Here is a 14,600-nt window from a genome sequence, read left to right as displayed (position 1 = left end):
GCATTCACTGGAAGCTGTCTGCAGTCTGCTTAGAGTAGGTTGTCTGCACCAAAAGCCAAAACAAAAAAATATAAGATTTGTTTATTTTTATCTTTGCGTATGAGTGTTTTGCATGCATGTGGGCAGTGCCCACTGAGTCAGAAAAGGGCACCATATCACCCTGAAGATGAAGTTACAGACTGTTGTAAACCACCACGTGGCTGTGGGGAGCTAAACTCAGGTCTTCTGCAAGTGCAGCCAGTGATCTTAATCCCTGGGCCATCTCTCCAGCCCAAGGAAAGAAAATTTTAAGGAGCTCCCAAAAGGTTTTCAAGCATAGATTTTAATGGCTGACATTATTGTCATAGAATGGTCTAATGTTTGCATTAGTCTGGTATCTGAATAATTTGCAGTGGTATCTTTTGCTGAGACAGGGATTTTTCTGTGTTAGTCTCTCATGTTTTTATTAAAAGTGCCATACTTAATTTTGCCTAGAGTATTAAATCTTTATTAGAGGCCACGTCACTAGAAATAGGATATGTTTTGCATTAAGCTCCTGATTTAAGGAAAGAATTAATTCAGAAATATGGTATAAAATAAACAGCAAATAGTAAAATAGACCAAAGTTTTAAAAAGTCCTAGAATGCCTAGCACTTCATAACCAGGAGCATCTCTTACCATAGCCTGATGCTCCATGAAAACTGAGATAAAAGGTCTGAAGAAAGCAACAGGACCAGAACAAAAGAGATAATGTTAGGGGCCATAAATGCATTCTAAGTATAATTATTCCTTTGTAAACCTAAGGCTTAGATTTTTCTCTAAGGTTCTCTTAGCTTTCAAATACTTTTAGGAAGAGTACATTTTGAAACCAAATTAAACACTTAAATCTCTTTTATATTGATACTTATATATATATTAATGTTTTGAATATTTTTTTACTTAGCTTTAAGTGAGATTTATAAAGGCCCAGAACACATTTACTTGGGTCTCCAAGATGCCATTAGCATCTATGACAGTGCTGGAGGACACTGGGCATCATATAAATACTTGTTCGATGAAGGAAAGGGTCTTAGGTTAGCATATACCTGCCCTCACAGAGTTGACCTTCCAGCAAAAATGCAAAGCAGACAGTGAGACAATTCCATAATGATTTAATAGGCATTATTATATGCTAACAGTAGACGAGGGTCCTTTGGATACTTTTTTTTTAATTTATTTATTTATTAAGGATTTCTGCCTCCTCCCCGCAACCGCTTCCCATTTCCAGGAACTCAGGACCACGAGGGGTGCACCCACACACTGAGACAATGGGGATATTCTATCGGGAACTCACCAAGGCCAGCTGGCCTAGGTCTGAAAAAGCATGGAATAAATCCGGACTAGCTGAACATAGCGGACAATGAGAAATACTGAGAACTCAAGAACAATGGCAATGGGTTTTTGATCCTACTGCACGTACTGGCTTTGGGGGAGCCTAGGCAGTTTGGATGCTCACCTTAGGAGACCTGGATAGAGGTGGGCGGTCCTTGGGCTTCCCACAGGTCAGGGAACCCTGATTGCTCTTAGAGCAGATGAGGGAGGGGGACTTGATCGGGGGAGGGGGAGGGAAATGGATACTTTTAAAAACAGGAAAATATATCAATGCCAGAACATTAAAACTGGAGGGAAATAAATGCGGAGTGTGTTGCTCTAGCATATACAGGTGAATTTATGGCACCAGGAAGACAGACCAACTAGTAAAGTGTTTGCCCCTTAGGCACAAGAGTCTTAGTTTTAGCCACAGAACCAATGTGACAAAAATAGCCAGGTGTAGTGGTGTGTGCATATTATCCAAGAGCTACAAAAACAGAGACAGCTGAATCGAGGCTCACTGGCCAGCCCACATAGTCACATAGCCTACTTGGCAAACTCTAAGCCAGTGTATGTATGTATGTATGCATGTATGTATGTATATGTATATGTATACGTATGTATATATGTGTGTGTATATGTATGTATATGTGCAGCTCATGAAGGAAGATATCAGAGGTTATCCTCACATATCCACACACATCTGCACATGCTCTTCCACACACAAAAATGTGCCTGCATACATATAAACATACACAAACAAATGTGTTATCTATTAATAAAGCAAGAATCTCTTATTTATTATGCACTTCCTCCACTGCTGGAGATAATTAATTCCTATGCACGCGTGCCTCCTCTCCAGTGAACTTCCTGGTAAGGAACCCAAAGTGTTACATTTGTTTTGATTGACGCTACAAGTTGTGTCCCTTATACTGAACAGTTTTCTCATGAATCAGTTCAATGTTTTACACACTTACGCTTGGCCCAAGGATCAAGAAGCCCAAGCCTATCCTCTATTTGGAAATGAATTCTAAATTCATAATTAACGAGTTCAGATGAAAATGGTAATTTCACATTTTTTAAATGTTTATTATATTCTTTGACAATTTTGAGTTTGGGGCATTATCACCCCATTACCCTCTCTCATACCCACCCACTCGTACTTTGATATCTCTTTCTCTTTGGGCACACTAAATTTAATGTATGAACGTGAGTGGTGGTGGGCTGAGTGTTACTAGAACGTAAGAACCTTTCAGGTTGCTACACCACCAAGGAAAATGATTTTCCTCCTGTACTGAATAACTGCCGAGACTGTCAGGGAGCTGTGAGGACTCATGACCCCCTCCTCACAGGATGATGCCACATTTTGCATTCATAGAGCTACTTCTGCACACTTGAGGACTCATTAAAACACAAGTATTGAGTAAGCATGGATTTAAAGAGAGGCTAACTTCGCAAGGAAGCTATCTGTGTTTATTTGTGAAATGTTAATTTTCGTATGATCAAAGCCATACAAGTCACATTTCAAAACAAAGACACTGGGACTACTTTAAATGATCTTTTTGATGTCAAGTTACAAAATCATCACTTCTGTTGGTTCTAAGTTTAAATTAAAAGTTACTCCAGAGGTCCTTGGAGAGTTGGATATACAAAAAAAATCAAGTTTTTTTAGGACATAGTTTCAAAGATTAAATCAAGGAAAATGCAGTTATGTCCTTTTGTTTGCCATCTCAAATGTCAAATGGTATTTTGAGTAAGAAAATTCATGTGATTATTCCACATTTTATCACATGAATTTTACAGAAATCTTATTATTGTTTTCATCTATGTCCTAGTAAGGGTATTGCTGGGATGAAACACCATGACTAAAAGCAAGCTGGGATGAAGGGGTTTATTTTGCTTATGATTCTGAGTCACTGTCATTATTGAAGGCACTCACGGTGGGAACTCAAACAGGTTAGGAACCTGGAGGCAGGAGCTGATGCAGATTCCATGGAGGGGTGCTGCTTACTGGCTTGCTCAGCCTGCTTTTTTTATAGAACCCAGAAAGGACCTCCAGCTCTGGGGAAGCACCACCCACAATGACTTGGACACTGTCCCGTTAATCACTAATTAAGAAAATGCCTTCCAGACTTATCGTTATTCTGATTTTTTAGAGGCATTTTTGTAATTGTGGTTCACTCCTCTCAGACGATTCCAGTTTGTTTCAAGTTGACATGAATTATTCAGCATAGTCTATAAACTCCTCTTTGAAGTAGATATAAGCACTACTCTGAAAATGATGCTTTAAAGCATTATTATTCAATGCATACAAATATCAAGAGTTAGAAATTTTAAAGTCCTTGGATTTGACTGCTGTCAAATGCTTTCTACCTTTCTATGTTTGTTTAGAAGATATTGTATGTGGATTATTCTAATGAAGGGCCTGGATTTTCTCAGAATGTAAATGTTCATTGTATTTGTCCTCTGATTAGCAAGGAAAAGGCCTCATGTATTGTCTAGTTCAGGTTCCATGCAGATGGAGATCATGTTCCACACACAGAGTGAATGTGATCACAGTCTAAGGTTCCAAAGAGACTCCTGTCCTAGCAAAGTCTGAAACACGCCTGGCAGCAGAAATCAGCCTGGGGGGTTGTTCGGTGCATTTTCACCCTTTCTGTCTTGAAATGATAGAAATGCCAGTGATTTCATTAAAAACATCCAAAAGTATGATGTGACATCATCAAAATGTTCAGTGAAAGGAAAATAAATATAACACAAAAGAAACATATAAACAATAAGCAATTATCCTGCGTTTGGAAACCCACACAGCTGACATGTAAACCTTACAATCTGCCAAGAAGATTCGGCTTACTGAGTTCTGTTATATAATGGTCATGTGTGTACGAACATAAGTGAGAAACTTAATATCATATTAGCATCAGGTGATTTTTATCAGGGCATTTTGGCTGATTTTGAAAATAAATTCCCATTACTTTAAGCAGTGAATCTAAGCTTGGAAAATTTGAATATCCTTATAAAATTAAATTTCATTCACACTTTAGATATAATCATGGATTTAATGCCCCCAGTCTTTATTTTAAAAGCATAATTCAAATTTATAACTTGTATTAAGCTTTGAGTCAAGGCTATCGTTAACAAAAGTAGTAATTTCTAATAATGACAATGTAAATATTTTTAAATATCTTAATTGGAAGCAACTTCTATAACTCACCAAATAGGTGATTTCCACCCAGTCTGGCACTCTGAGTTCAATGGCCTACAAGAACAAAGGAGAGAGACAACCCCTGCAAGTTGTTGTCAGACTGTAACATGTAGCCTAAAGCACACAGTCAAATATGTGTGCACACACACACACACACACAATAAAATAATTATAAATGATTATTGGGTGCATTTATTTGATGTTTTAAAGGAATGAAAGTAAATAGCTAACATACATACATACATACATACATACATACATACATACTATTGCATGCATCCTTTTATCTGAAAGGATTTTACTAAAAGAAAAGTCATTTGCCAGTGCATTACACTCCACATAATGAGGTATTTTTCAAGCAAGGCATATTTCTGCCAAGCTATTGAAAGTTCATAATGAATTGAAACCCTATAAACAGACATAAAACAAGAAATTAAGATTGAAATTATTGTCACAAGTATTTCTAGAAAGTTCACTTTCATATTTAGAAAGCCAGTCTTATCAGCCTCCATGTGTCCTCCATCTCTCTCATCAACACAAGGCAACCTCATCAGCAGAGTGTAGTTTTCATCTAATTGCACTACTTTTAGTTAGATATCACTATGCAAAAGCCAATAGGAGGATAAACGTGGCATTAAAATATGGCAACATCCTACCAGTGAAGCAAAGCCCACAGCAATGAACTTTTCACATCAAGATCTGAATCACAGTGAAGTATCACTCCCCTCGGGTATCTGCAGATCCGGTACTGGGCTGCGCATGACAAGGAAGCAGCTGCACACCGAGTTCAAGTCACCAGCCAGGAGTACTCGGCCAGGCTCGAGAACCTGCTTCCTGACACCCAGTACTTCATTGAAGTTGGAGCCTGCAACAGTGCCGGGTGTGGACCTTCGAGTGACGTGATTGAGGCCTTCACCAGAAAAGCCCGTGAGTATAATAACTTGATTTTTAAGCATATCAAATTTACCAAACGCTTTAAATGAGATCCCAGTTGTAGGCACATATGAAAAGAATGTTCTATCCAGCTACTCATATGCTTTTGATTTTCAGTGCCACACCCTATATGCCACAGAATGTCTCTCAGCATTCCTAGGTATTGTCAGAAAAAGAGAACTGAGAAGCATGCTCTTACACACTTTATTCTACTTCCCAGTACCTTTAGAAAGACCCTCCTTCAAACTACAGACCATCAGAAACCAGCTAGTCTACTCTCTACCTTTATCAATTTAATTTTCCATACAGATACATTGGTACCATAATAACATCACAATTGTGTTCGTTTTCCTATGCTTTACTCATAGATTATCATTGTATAACATAGACACAAGCAAGTTCTCTAACACCGAGACTGCTCTGTTCTTTGTTCACATTCTGCTCAGGTCTGGGCAGTTCTCAACTCTACAACTTCACTTTGACACTTTTCTTCTGGAACCCATTAGTGTATGTGTGCAAAGAAACAACTGTATGCAGGACTCTAGAGCCTACCGCAAGTATCTCTAAGAATGATTACCATATCTCCTAGTATACTGACAGAGGTAGATAGGGTCAGCCATGGTTTTGACTCATTTTATTTTTCAAATGAAGCATTATTTTTTCTTGTTCATTCTATTCTTTTATCACAAATATGTGTTATGTCCAGAATAGTTGTACATGGAAAGGATACAGCAAAGATTAAAATTCAAGCTAAAACCCTGTTAAAGAAGTGTGTCTATGACCACAGGATAGTAGGATAGGTGAACTGATAAAACTGAGAATTATTTATTTGTGGAAGCCAAATCTGTTGGCCTGGCTGGAAGGATTTTGAAATAATACCCTGAAAGCTAGAATGTAAGTGATGAAAAATAAGAAGGACCCATTTGGTGACAAGCTGGGAGAAGACTGTTCTGGGTAGAGAAAATAAGTATGCAGAATTTGAAATACTTAATGTTGGAAACACCAGTAGAACCAAAACCTGGCTCTGAGGTAAAGAAGGGAGAGTGTGTGGACCTTAAAATGCAAAGTATTTTGTAAGTCATCATTAAAGGCTGGGTATTTTCTGAGTGTGATAATAACCTGTTTCTTAAAGTCATCAATATACCTAATTATGCTATTTGAAACCATCATTCTAACTTCCATCCAAACAAAGGACAGTGGAAATTAGAGCAAAAACAGAAGAGCCAGTGCAGAATTGCAAAGAGAGCCATTGGCAGCTAGTATGAAGGGGTAGTGTAGGGAGATATGGAATTTATTCCTCGTGTGGAGTTGTCAACACCCTCGTGGGTGTTGGCAATAAATGGAAGAAACGAACAAATGGCAATTTTTTGCTTGAGAAACTAGAAGCATGCATGTTCACTTTTCGAAAAATAGGAAATGTTCCTCAGAAGCAGATTTGAGGTTACATGACCAGTGGTTCCTCCTTTTTACATTACATTTCAACATCAGACATTCAATATAGACAGGAAGTTGAACACATGTTCAGAGAAAAACAAATAGTTTAGGGCTCTACACTGACTTGGAGTATTTAAATGCTCAAGAAAGGTTCACAGATAAAGCAGAGATGCGTAGGCAGAATCAAACATGTGGCCTTGCAACACTTGGAAATTGATTAGAAAATTAGCTCACAGTGAACAATGAGGGAGACTACAACAACAAAGAGGCATGGGAGTGTCAACAAGACACAGGGGATTTGAGAGAAGACACAAGAGATCTAGAAAACCTTCAACTCTGAAGAGTTGGAAAAGGTTGTAAGAAATGCCATTAGATTTGGTGAAGATTGTTGACCTTGAGGGCAACAGTCTGAAGAGACCAGGAGAAAAAAAAATCTGATGAGAAGAGAATAAAGACAATTTTATTCCTTGACTCACAAACAATTGGGAGAATTAAGTGAACTTTTGAATGCACAGTACCGTGCTGTGCTCAGTGCATGGCGTATAAAATAATCCTCAGGTGGGCTGCTGTTACTGAGAGCATCTTCAGTGCCACAGACCCTCCAGTGATGTAGTTTGTGAAACCAAGGTTTGATCCGGTGATCACTCATTACCTGTTCCTTCTTCCCACAGCTCCCAGCCAACCACCAAGGATCATCAGTTCGGTGAGGTCTGGCTCCCGCTACATAATCACGTGGGATCATGTTGTTGCGCTGTCAAATGAATCTACAGTGACGGGATACAAGGTAAATTAAGAAGTGCCTAGCCTATTGTCCACATACGCTTTCTTCCTGCTAACACTGGTGTACATGGCTTCAGATATCAGGAAAATCCCTTTGACCTTCTCTTTCTACCCATACAGCACAGTTAGAAGACAGAGTCTCATGAAAAATCTTTAGATAAGGGTTTATCTTGAGTGTATTTTAGGAGAATTCTATGGCAAGTAGAATACCCCCTTTAAAGAATGGAGCTGTCAGAGTAATCATTGCTTAGACAGGAGACAGAACACACTCATTTTTGTTTGTCTGGGGGTACTGATTATATACAGTGTTGCCTTCCTCCCTCACTGTAAATTAGAAGGACTGAGTTATTCCCATGGATTCTCTATACCGTGCTAATGCATTATCTACGTAAGCCCTAGGAATAATGTTGAAAAGGCTTAAAACTGAGAGAACTTTGTTAGGCCACTTCAAGATGTGACAAGCTTTCATTTGATATTTTCCTGAGAAAAAAAAAGATACATTTTTTGGCATATTTCCAGTCATTTCAAAACAAAAGTAAACAAATGAACAACAGAAAGCATTTGAGGATGTGGCACAAGCTGTTGACTAAGCCCCAGGTCAGCAGGCCCCCATTCTCAGGGAATCGCAACAGATGAATGTCTCCTCAGAGCTTGAGTGTACTGACCTTTATCAACCAAAGAGTAAACATTGTATGCTGCTATTAACTTTAGGCATTGGCTCACAATTGTGGCTCCATTAACTCTTCGTAATTCGGGACTCTGTAGATACTCTACAGACCTGATGGGCAACATGATGGCAAGCTGTTCTCAACCCATAAGCACTCCATAGAAGTCCCAATCCCCAGAGACGGAGAGTACGTTGTCGAAGTCCGAGCACACAGTGATGGGGGAGACGGAGTAGTGTCTCAAGTTAAAATTTCAGGTAAGCCATCATCTAAAAGCTGTCTCTGTTACGTTACCCGTGAGTTTCTATGCCCTGTGCATGGCTTCTCAAGAGTGGAGGTAGAACTGACATTCACCACATCAGCATTTTCCTAAGAAATTCAAATATCAAGCATGCGACAGAATTGGATGTTCCATTTCTGATGAATGAGAAAAGCAAATTCACAGCATAGCACCTCCCTGTTGGTTATGATTTAGATGTCAAAGAACCTCTAAAAATGTTTAAGATGAGTGAGTCTCGGATGATGCTAAAGGCATTTACTGGATTGTGGTGATCACTACATTATATAAATATCACATTTGCACGTTGAAAACATTTTTATTAAATATCTTACAATGAATAACACATTCAAAATATAAGGCATTAAAGGCAAAAAGAATACTAGGCAATTATCTAATAATATTCAAATAATATTCAAGAAGAAATCTACTGATCCATTTTGTGTTCTTCTGGCTTATCGTTCTCTGTTCCATGTACATTACTATAGTAATCAGAAAGACATTAGATTATTTCTCCTTTACATTGATTCTTACTTTGTGATTTAATCGACACAATGCTTTTCTATGGGTGCTTGCCATCACGGGCTTGGTTAAACTCTATGTAGTTGAGACAGGGATTCCTTTTCTACATTGTTTTTACAGTATTGTTTGTTTAATTTTTAAGATTTTTTTATATCCTATTTATTTATTGATTGTATTTTGAGGCAGAGTTTTGCTGTAGCTTTGGAGCCTGCCCTGGAACTCACTGTGTAGACCAGGCTGACCTCAAACGCACAGAGATCTGCCTGGCTCTGTCTCCCGAGTGCTGGGATTAAAGGCGTGTGCCACTACTGCCTGACTTTATATCCTCCTTGTTTATGTTTATTACATTGAATTAAGATTTATGTGAACTTAGGAATTCGATTAGAGAATACAAAAATAAAAGATACTAAATCAATGAAAGCAATGATTGAGAAAAGTGATTCATAGCTAAGTAAACAAATGTGTTATTACATATTGAGCAAACAAAAGATGCCCTAACACAATGACAGACAATAATTGTTGCTTCTCCCATGAGCCAAGTTCTCCTCATGTCCACCATATCACATGTATATTTTTCTCAAATAGAAAGTGATGAGATAATACAGTTAATTTTCATTTTAATTATTGTATCTTTTTTAAAAATTAGAACTTGAAGATTCCTAAGAGAGTTAGGGAATATCTAGCTGTGTCTCTGCAGCCTTGGACAATTATGGTATGTTTCAATAGAACATGCTGTACTCTCTATTTTTCTGTGAATGTCCCTGCATCATTCAAGATTTTAGAAATTTTAAATATAGACATAAAGTCTTTCAAACAAATATATTCAATTTATCTTCCCCTTCCATAGTTTTCTATTATAAATAAGAGATGTTAGTACATTTTTATAATGCTTTAGTTGTAAGTCTTTGTGCAGGTTAAATAATTAACCAGAGTTTTGCTTCTCTATTTCCAATCATCTTTGAATATATATTCCATTCTCTGACTATAATGAGACTTTTCCCCAGCATCAGGTCATTCTTGCTCTTTCTTTTCATAATTACTGTTATATAAATGAAGATGACATCAAATTACTTTAAACACATTTTCTAAATTCTGAGCTTTAACAATAAGCAACATTGCATTTTCCTTTTGTTTGCTCCTTCGGTAAAATAGAACCTGCTGCAGGGTTTCAAACCAGCAGTTTGTGTTTAGAGACACTCGAGCCATGCATGTGACCAAGTGATGGCAGCAGGTGGCATCTAGACAATGAGTGGGCAAACGCTCAACTTCTGACTTTCCAAGGGGAGGAGCCTACTTGGTTACTTGGTAGTAGTGTCAGCTCATCTCTATGACATAAGTAGCTATACCTTTAGCCTCAGGCTTCAATGTGATTTCAGCAAGTGTTTAACAAAGACTTTACACGGTAGCAAGCCATTACAAACTATCAGTGTCCTATGACCCAGTGGATGTTGATATAACCTCAAGACACTAGTAATGTTAAGCTACAGTAAAATAATTAGACAGGAATATATTTTGAGCATTTGCTACTTTTTCTTTAATCTTTTTAATATAACTAATATCTTTTATGCAAATTTCATTTCCGTGGTGGTGAATTAAGAATTACTTTCAAATTTGCTAAGGATTGACCAGTTGGCCCTTGGAAGGAAACATTCACTGCAATGACAATTAGACACTCCAGTCCACAGATGCATCCTTCATTTGTAGAAAACTGCGGACAAGCCTAGAATATTTCCTCTCTTACATTTGTCAACTAAAGAATGGCTTCTCCATTCAGAACTTCAGCTGCTTGTTTGCTTGTTTCAGTCTAATCGCAACTGTACAAAGACATCAACGTGGCAAATGTTTGAGAGATCACATCACTCTAGAATTTTCTTGTTAATGTTTATGTATAAGCAAGCTTATAAGTCAACATCATTTGCCATGAGCAGAATATATCTAAGGTTGTGTTATTTCTAGGCCTCCTTGCAAATTTAAAGAACATGAAAGCTTTCTTCTCTCATTTTCTGTCTGAAGTCTGTAGGCAGGGATTTAGCACATTTCCTGATAGTTATGTAGAATGTAAGCAGTAGGCCACAAAAGAATATCTACAAAATCCATTGATAAAAAGTATAAAAGTAGAGAACAACAAAGCTGTGTTTGGGAAAGGCACACTTTTGGCCTATAGAACTCCCACAGAAGGAATGAATAGTACCAGGCTCTGAGCAGTACTTCCTTTTTGTGGACCCTGGGGAGAAGTTGGAAGAGACCGCTGGTGCTGCCAGTGTTCCCTTTCCTTAGCTGGGGAGTATATGCGTGTTTTTCTATCTTTTCTAAGTCGTGTTTTGTAAAATACTGACTTTCTGTATACCAAAGTTGTAATGAATAAGGACCAGAATCTCCTCAGTAAAATTATTTTTGGCGTGGTGTTTTAGCAATCTATTAGTTTTCTAGGGCCACTATAACAAAGTGACACAGATACATGGCTTTAAAAATAGAAAATGATTTATCTTAGTTCTAATCTAGAGGCCAGAAACCCAAGATGGAGTGGGTCCAGAATGTTTTATCCTGTGATCTCTCTAAGGTTGTTTCATCATACCTGTTCACAAGGTCTGCCCTGCATGTAGATTCACATCTCTTACCTTGACTCCAGTTGTATTAGATTAGTATCCATTCTAATGACCTAAATTTTAACTTATATATGTCTTTTTCAAATATAAATTTTTTATTACTTCATAAATAATACCAATCAAAATTTCCATTTCCTCCCCTCCTCCCACTCCCCTCCTACTCCTCTATTCCCCTTCCTCCTCCCCCTCCAGTCCTAAGAGAGGGCAGGGTACCCTGCCCTGTGGGAAATTCAAGGCCCTCCCCACTACATCCAGGCTTAGGAAGCTGTGCATCCAAATAGAATAGGATCCCAAAAAGCCAGTACATGCAGTAGAGACAAATTCTACTGCCATTATCATTGGCTTCTCAGTCTGACCCAATTGTCAGCCACATTCAGAGGGTCCAGTTTGATCCCATGCTCGTCCAGTCCCACTCCAGGTAGATTTGGTGAGCTCCCATTAGCTCAGGCACACTGTCTCAGTGGGTGGACCAAAAAACCTGTCGTGAACACAGTCACATTCTGAGGTACCAGAGATCATTTTCTGAGGTACCAGAAATGAAAACTTTAACAAATGGATTTTAGAGCAACAACACAACACAATGGTCATTTGCAGTTTTAGGAGACTCACTATTTGTAAACAGTGAAGGCAAAGTCTTCTCTAAGCAAATCTGATAAATTTTGTTCCAAAGACCCGAAATAAAGTCTTTAATATCAAATATATGACATAGTGTTAGATGATGAGTGTAGAGGACAAGGAGGTGGCAACTGTTTTCTGTGAGAGTGTCAGGAGAGGCTGGCTCCAAGATGCAGCTGACAAGGGGCTAGAGGGGAGAGGGAGGTCTATCCATTTATGTGACAAAGACAATCACAAAGCCTTGATATGAGAGAAAGCATTGATGTTCAAGGATACCTGTGGCTGCAGACAAGCCATAGAGAAGTCATAAGGAGATCAGCCAAGTTAGGTAAGGGAAGCGGGAAGCTCTTTGCCATCAGGACATTACAGGATTTAATGAAGGGCTTTGGGTAGTATTCCAAATATAAAGTGATACCATGAAAACATCCAACAGTAAAAATTTACATGATAAGATTTGTATTTTGCAAAAGAGATTTTCAGCCAGTCTTTGAGCATGACTCAGATAAAAATATTTGTGGATCTTTGGAAACAGAAGCACCATGGTGATGGTCAAAACAAAAATTAAATTCAATTTTGATGAGTAGGGGAACAGTAGAGATGAGACACCATTATATTTAGGATTTCCTTGGAAGACCCACATGGTATTTTTTGATGATTTGATGAGAAGTGTGAATTGGAATTTTCTGATTTTGAAGATTTATATAAACAAGCAGACCCATCTGCTTAACTGACCAGCAGAAACACATCCTAAGACAGATATGTCTCCTGAAAATACATGATTGGAGGCAATCAGGTGCCAGTTTAGACAAGGTGTGCCCAGTGTTCTTGTTATACACCTACACACATCAGTAGAAGTAGATAAAGAAAGAGCTATGGTATAAACTAAGAAACCAAAATTCATCAGAGAACCAACTACATAGTTATATAACTTTATTTTTAGTGTATCATGAAATTAAAATACAAAAATTGAGACAGCAGTGTTGCCCCAAGCTGTCAGATGGTGTTGTTAATATAATAAATGAGGGGAAACACAGACTCATTACTTCTAGCTAAAGAATAATATCTGAGAAGCATCTGTGTCCTCTAGAATACTTTTCATGGGTAGAAAAACTCAAAACTGCCTGAAATAGGTGGCCTTTATCCTGATATGGATGGTATTTCAAAAATATAAAGGAACAAGTTTTGCCATATTTTCTTATTTACAAGGTCTCAGCACCACTCAGATTTTTTTGTCACTGGTTTCCAAAGGCTTCTGCGATTTCAGGAATTACTTTTCCTATGCAGATGCTAATAAATACCCCCAAAAGAAGACAGCATTGTTTCTTAGGTTCCATCTTAAGATAAAGTACATTTCCCAAAAGCCTCTCTGAAAACCTCTCCCATGATATTCAAGACTGGGATAAATCTCTACCTACACCTATCAAATGACATTTCTATGATTTCTCAAAATAGCCAAGGCTTACTATTATCTAAGGACGGCAAAACCTGTTTTGACAAGTGAACATTCTAACAGAAAATAAGAAGTGGGACAGAAAAAAAATGAGGAAAAGATTCTTGATTAATGTTAAAAATTTAGGAGTGGAAATGGGGTCAAGAGCTTCTTAAAACTGTAGAGGAAGAAAATCAGTGATGCAAAGTTGTTGACAGAGTTGTTTGTCCCTTCCGGTTCTGCAGCCATTCAGTCCCAAAAAACACTTGAGGCCTTAGTTAATTATAAATTTGTTGGCCTATTAGCTCAGGCTTCTTACTAACTCTTATATCTTATATTAACCCATAATTCTTGTCTGTGTTAGCCACATGGCTTGGTACCTTTTATCAGTGAGGCATTCTCATCTTGAGTCCTCTGTGTCTGGGTGACAACTGCAAACTGAGCCTTTCCTCTTCTCAGAATTCTCTTGATCTGGTTACCCTGCCTATGCTTCCTGCCTGGCTACTGGGCAATCAGCATTTTATTAAACCAATATGAGTGACAAATATTTACAAGGTACAAGACCATTGTCCCACAGCACAGTATTACAGATCTAGCTGTCTCACCTAGTTGCAGATCATGTTCTGCCATGATCTCAGGCATATGCAGATGTTAAGATCAGCAAAGACTGCCTTTTTAAATTTGTGAAAAAGAAGAATGGGAAATACTTCAGTGACTTCATGGAAAGGTAAATCTTTCCCTTTAGTTTGAATTTTCTTGTTTAGACACACTTACAATAAGTGTAAGGATAATTACATGGTGACCA

The 14,600-nt window shown here is 38.1% G+C and overlaps 1 protein-coding gene across 2 annotated transcripts in view; it reads left to right on the top strand.

The window, feature by feature from the left end:
- Cntn1 (contactin 1) overlaps positions 1–14,600 on the top strand; it is a 280,077-nt gene that overhangs the window by 248,207 nt on the left and 17,270 nt on the right. For both annotated transcript variants that reach the window (XM_041672023.1, XM_041672024.1), the window contains exons 21-23: positions 5,275–5,461; positions 7,573–7,685; positions 8,447–8,603. In XM_041672023.1, coding sequence (XP_041527957.1) covers positions 5,275–5,461; positions 7,573–7,685; positions 8,447–8,603 — 457 coding nt within the window. The remainder of the gene's footprint in view (positions 1–5,274; positions 5,462–7,572; positions 7,686–8,446; positions 8,604–14,600) is intronic.

Source organism: Microtus oregoni, unplaced genomic scaffold (assembly GCF_018167655.1).
Source record: "Microtus oregoni isolate MIOR12 unplaced genomic scaffold, Mior012 000022F_ref0000154, whole genome shotgun sequence".
Classification (NCBI taxonomy): Eukaryota; Metazoa; Chordata; class Mammalia; order Rodentia; family Cricetidae; genus Microtus; species Microtus oregoni.
Note: the sequence above shows the minus strand (reverse complement) of the source record. Positions and strands in the feature narration are given on the sequence as shown.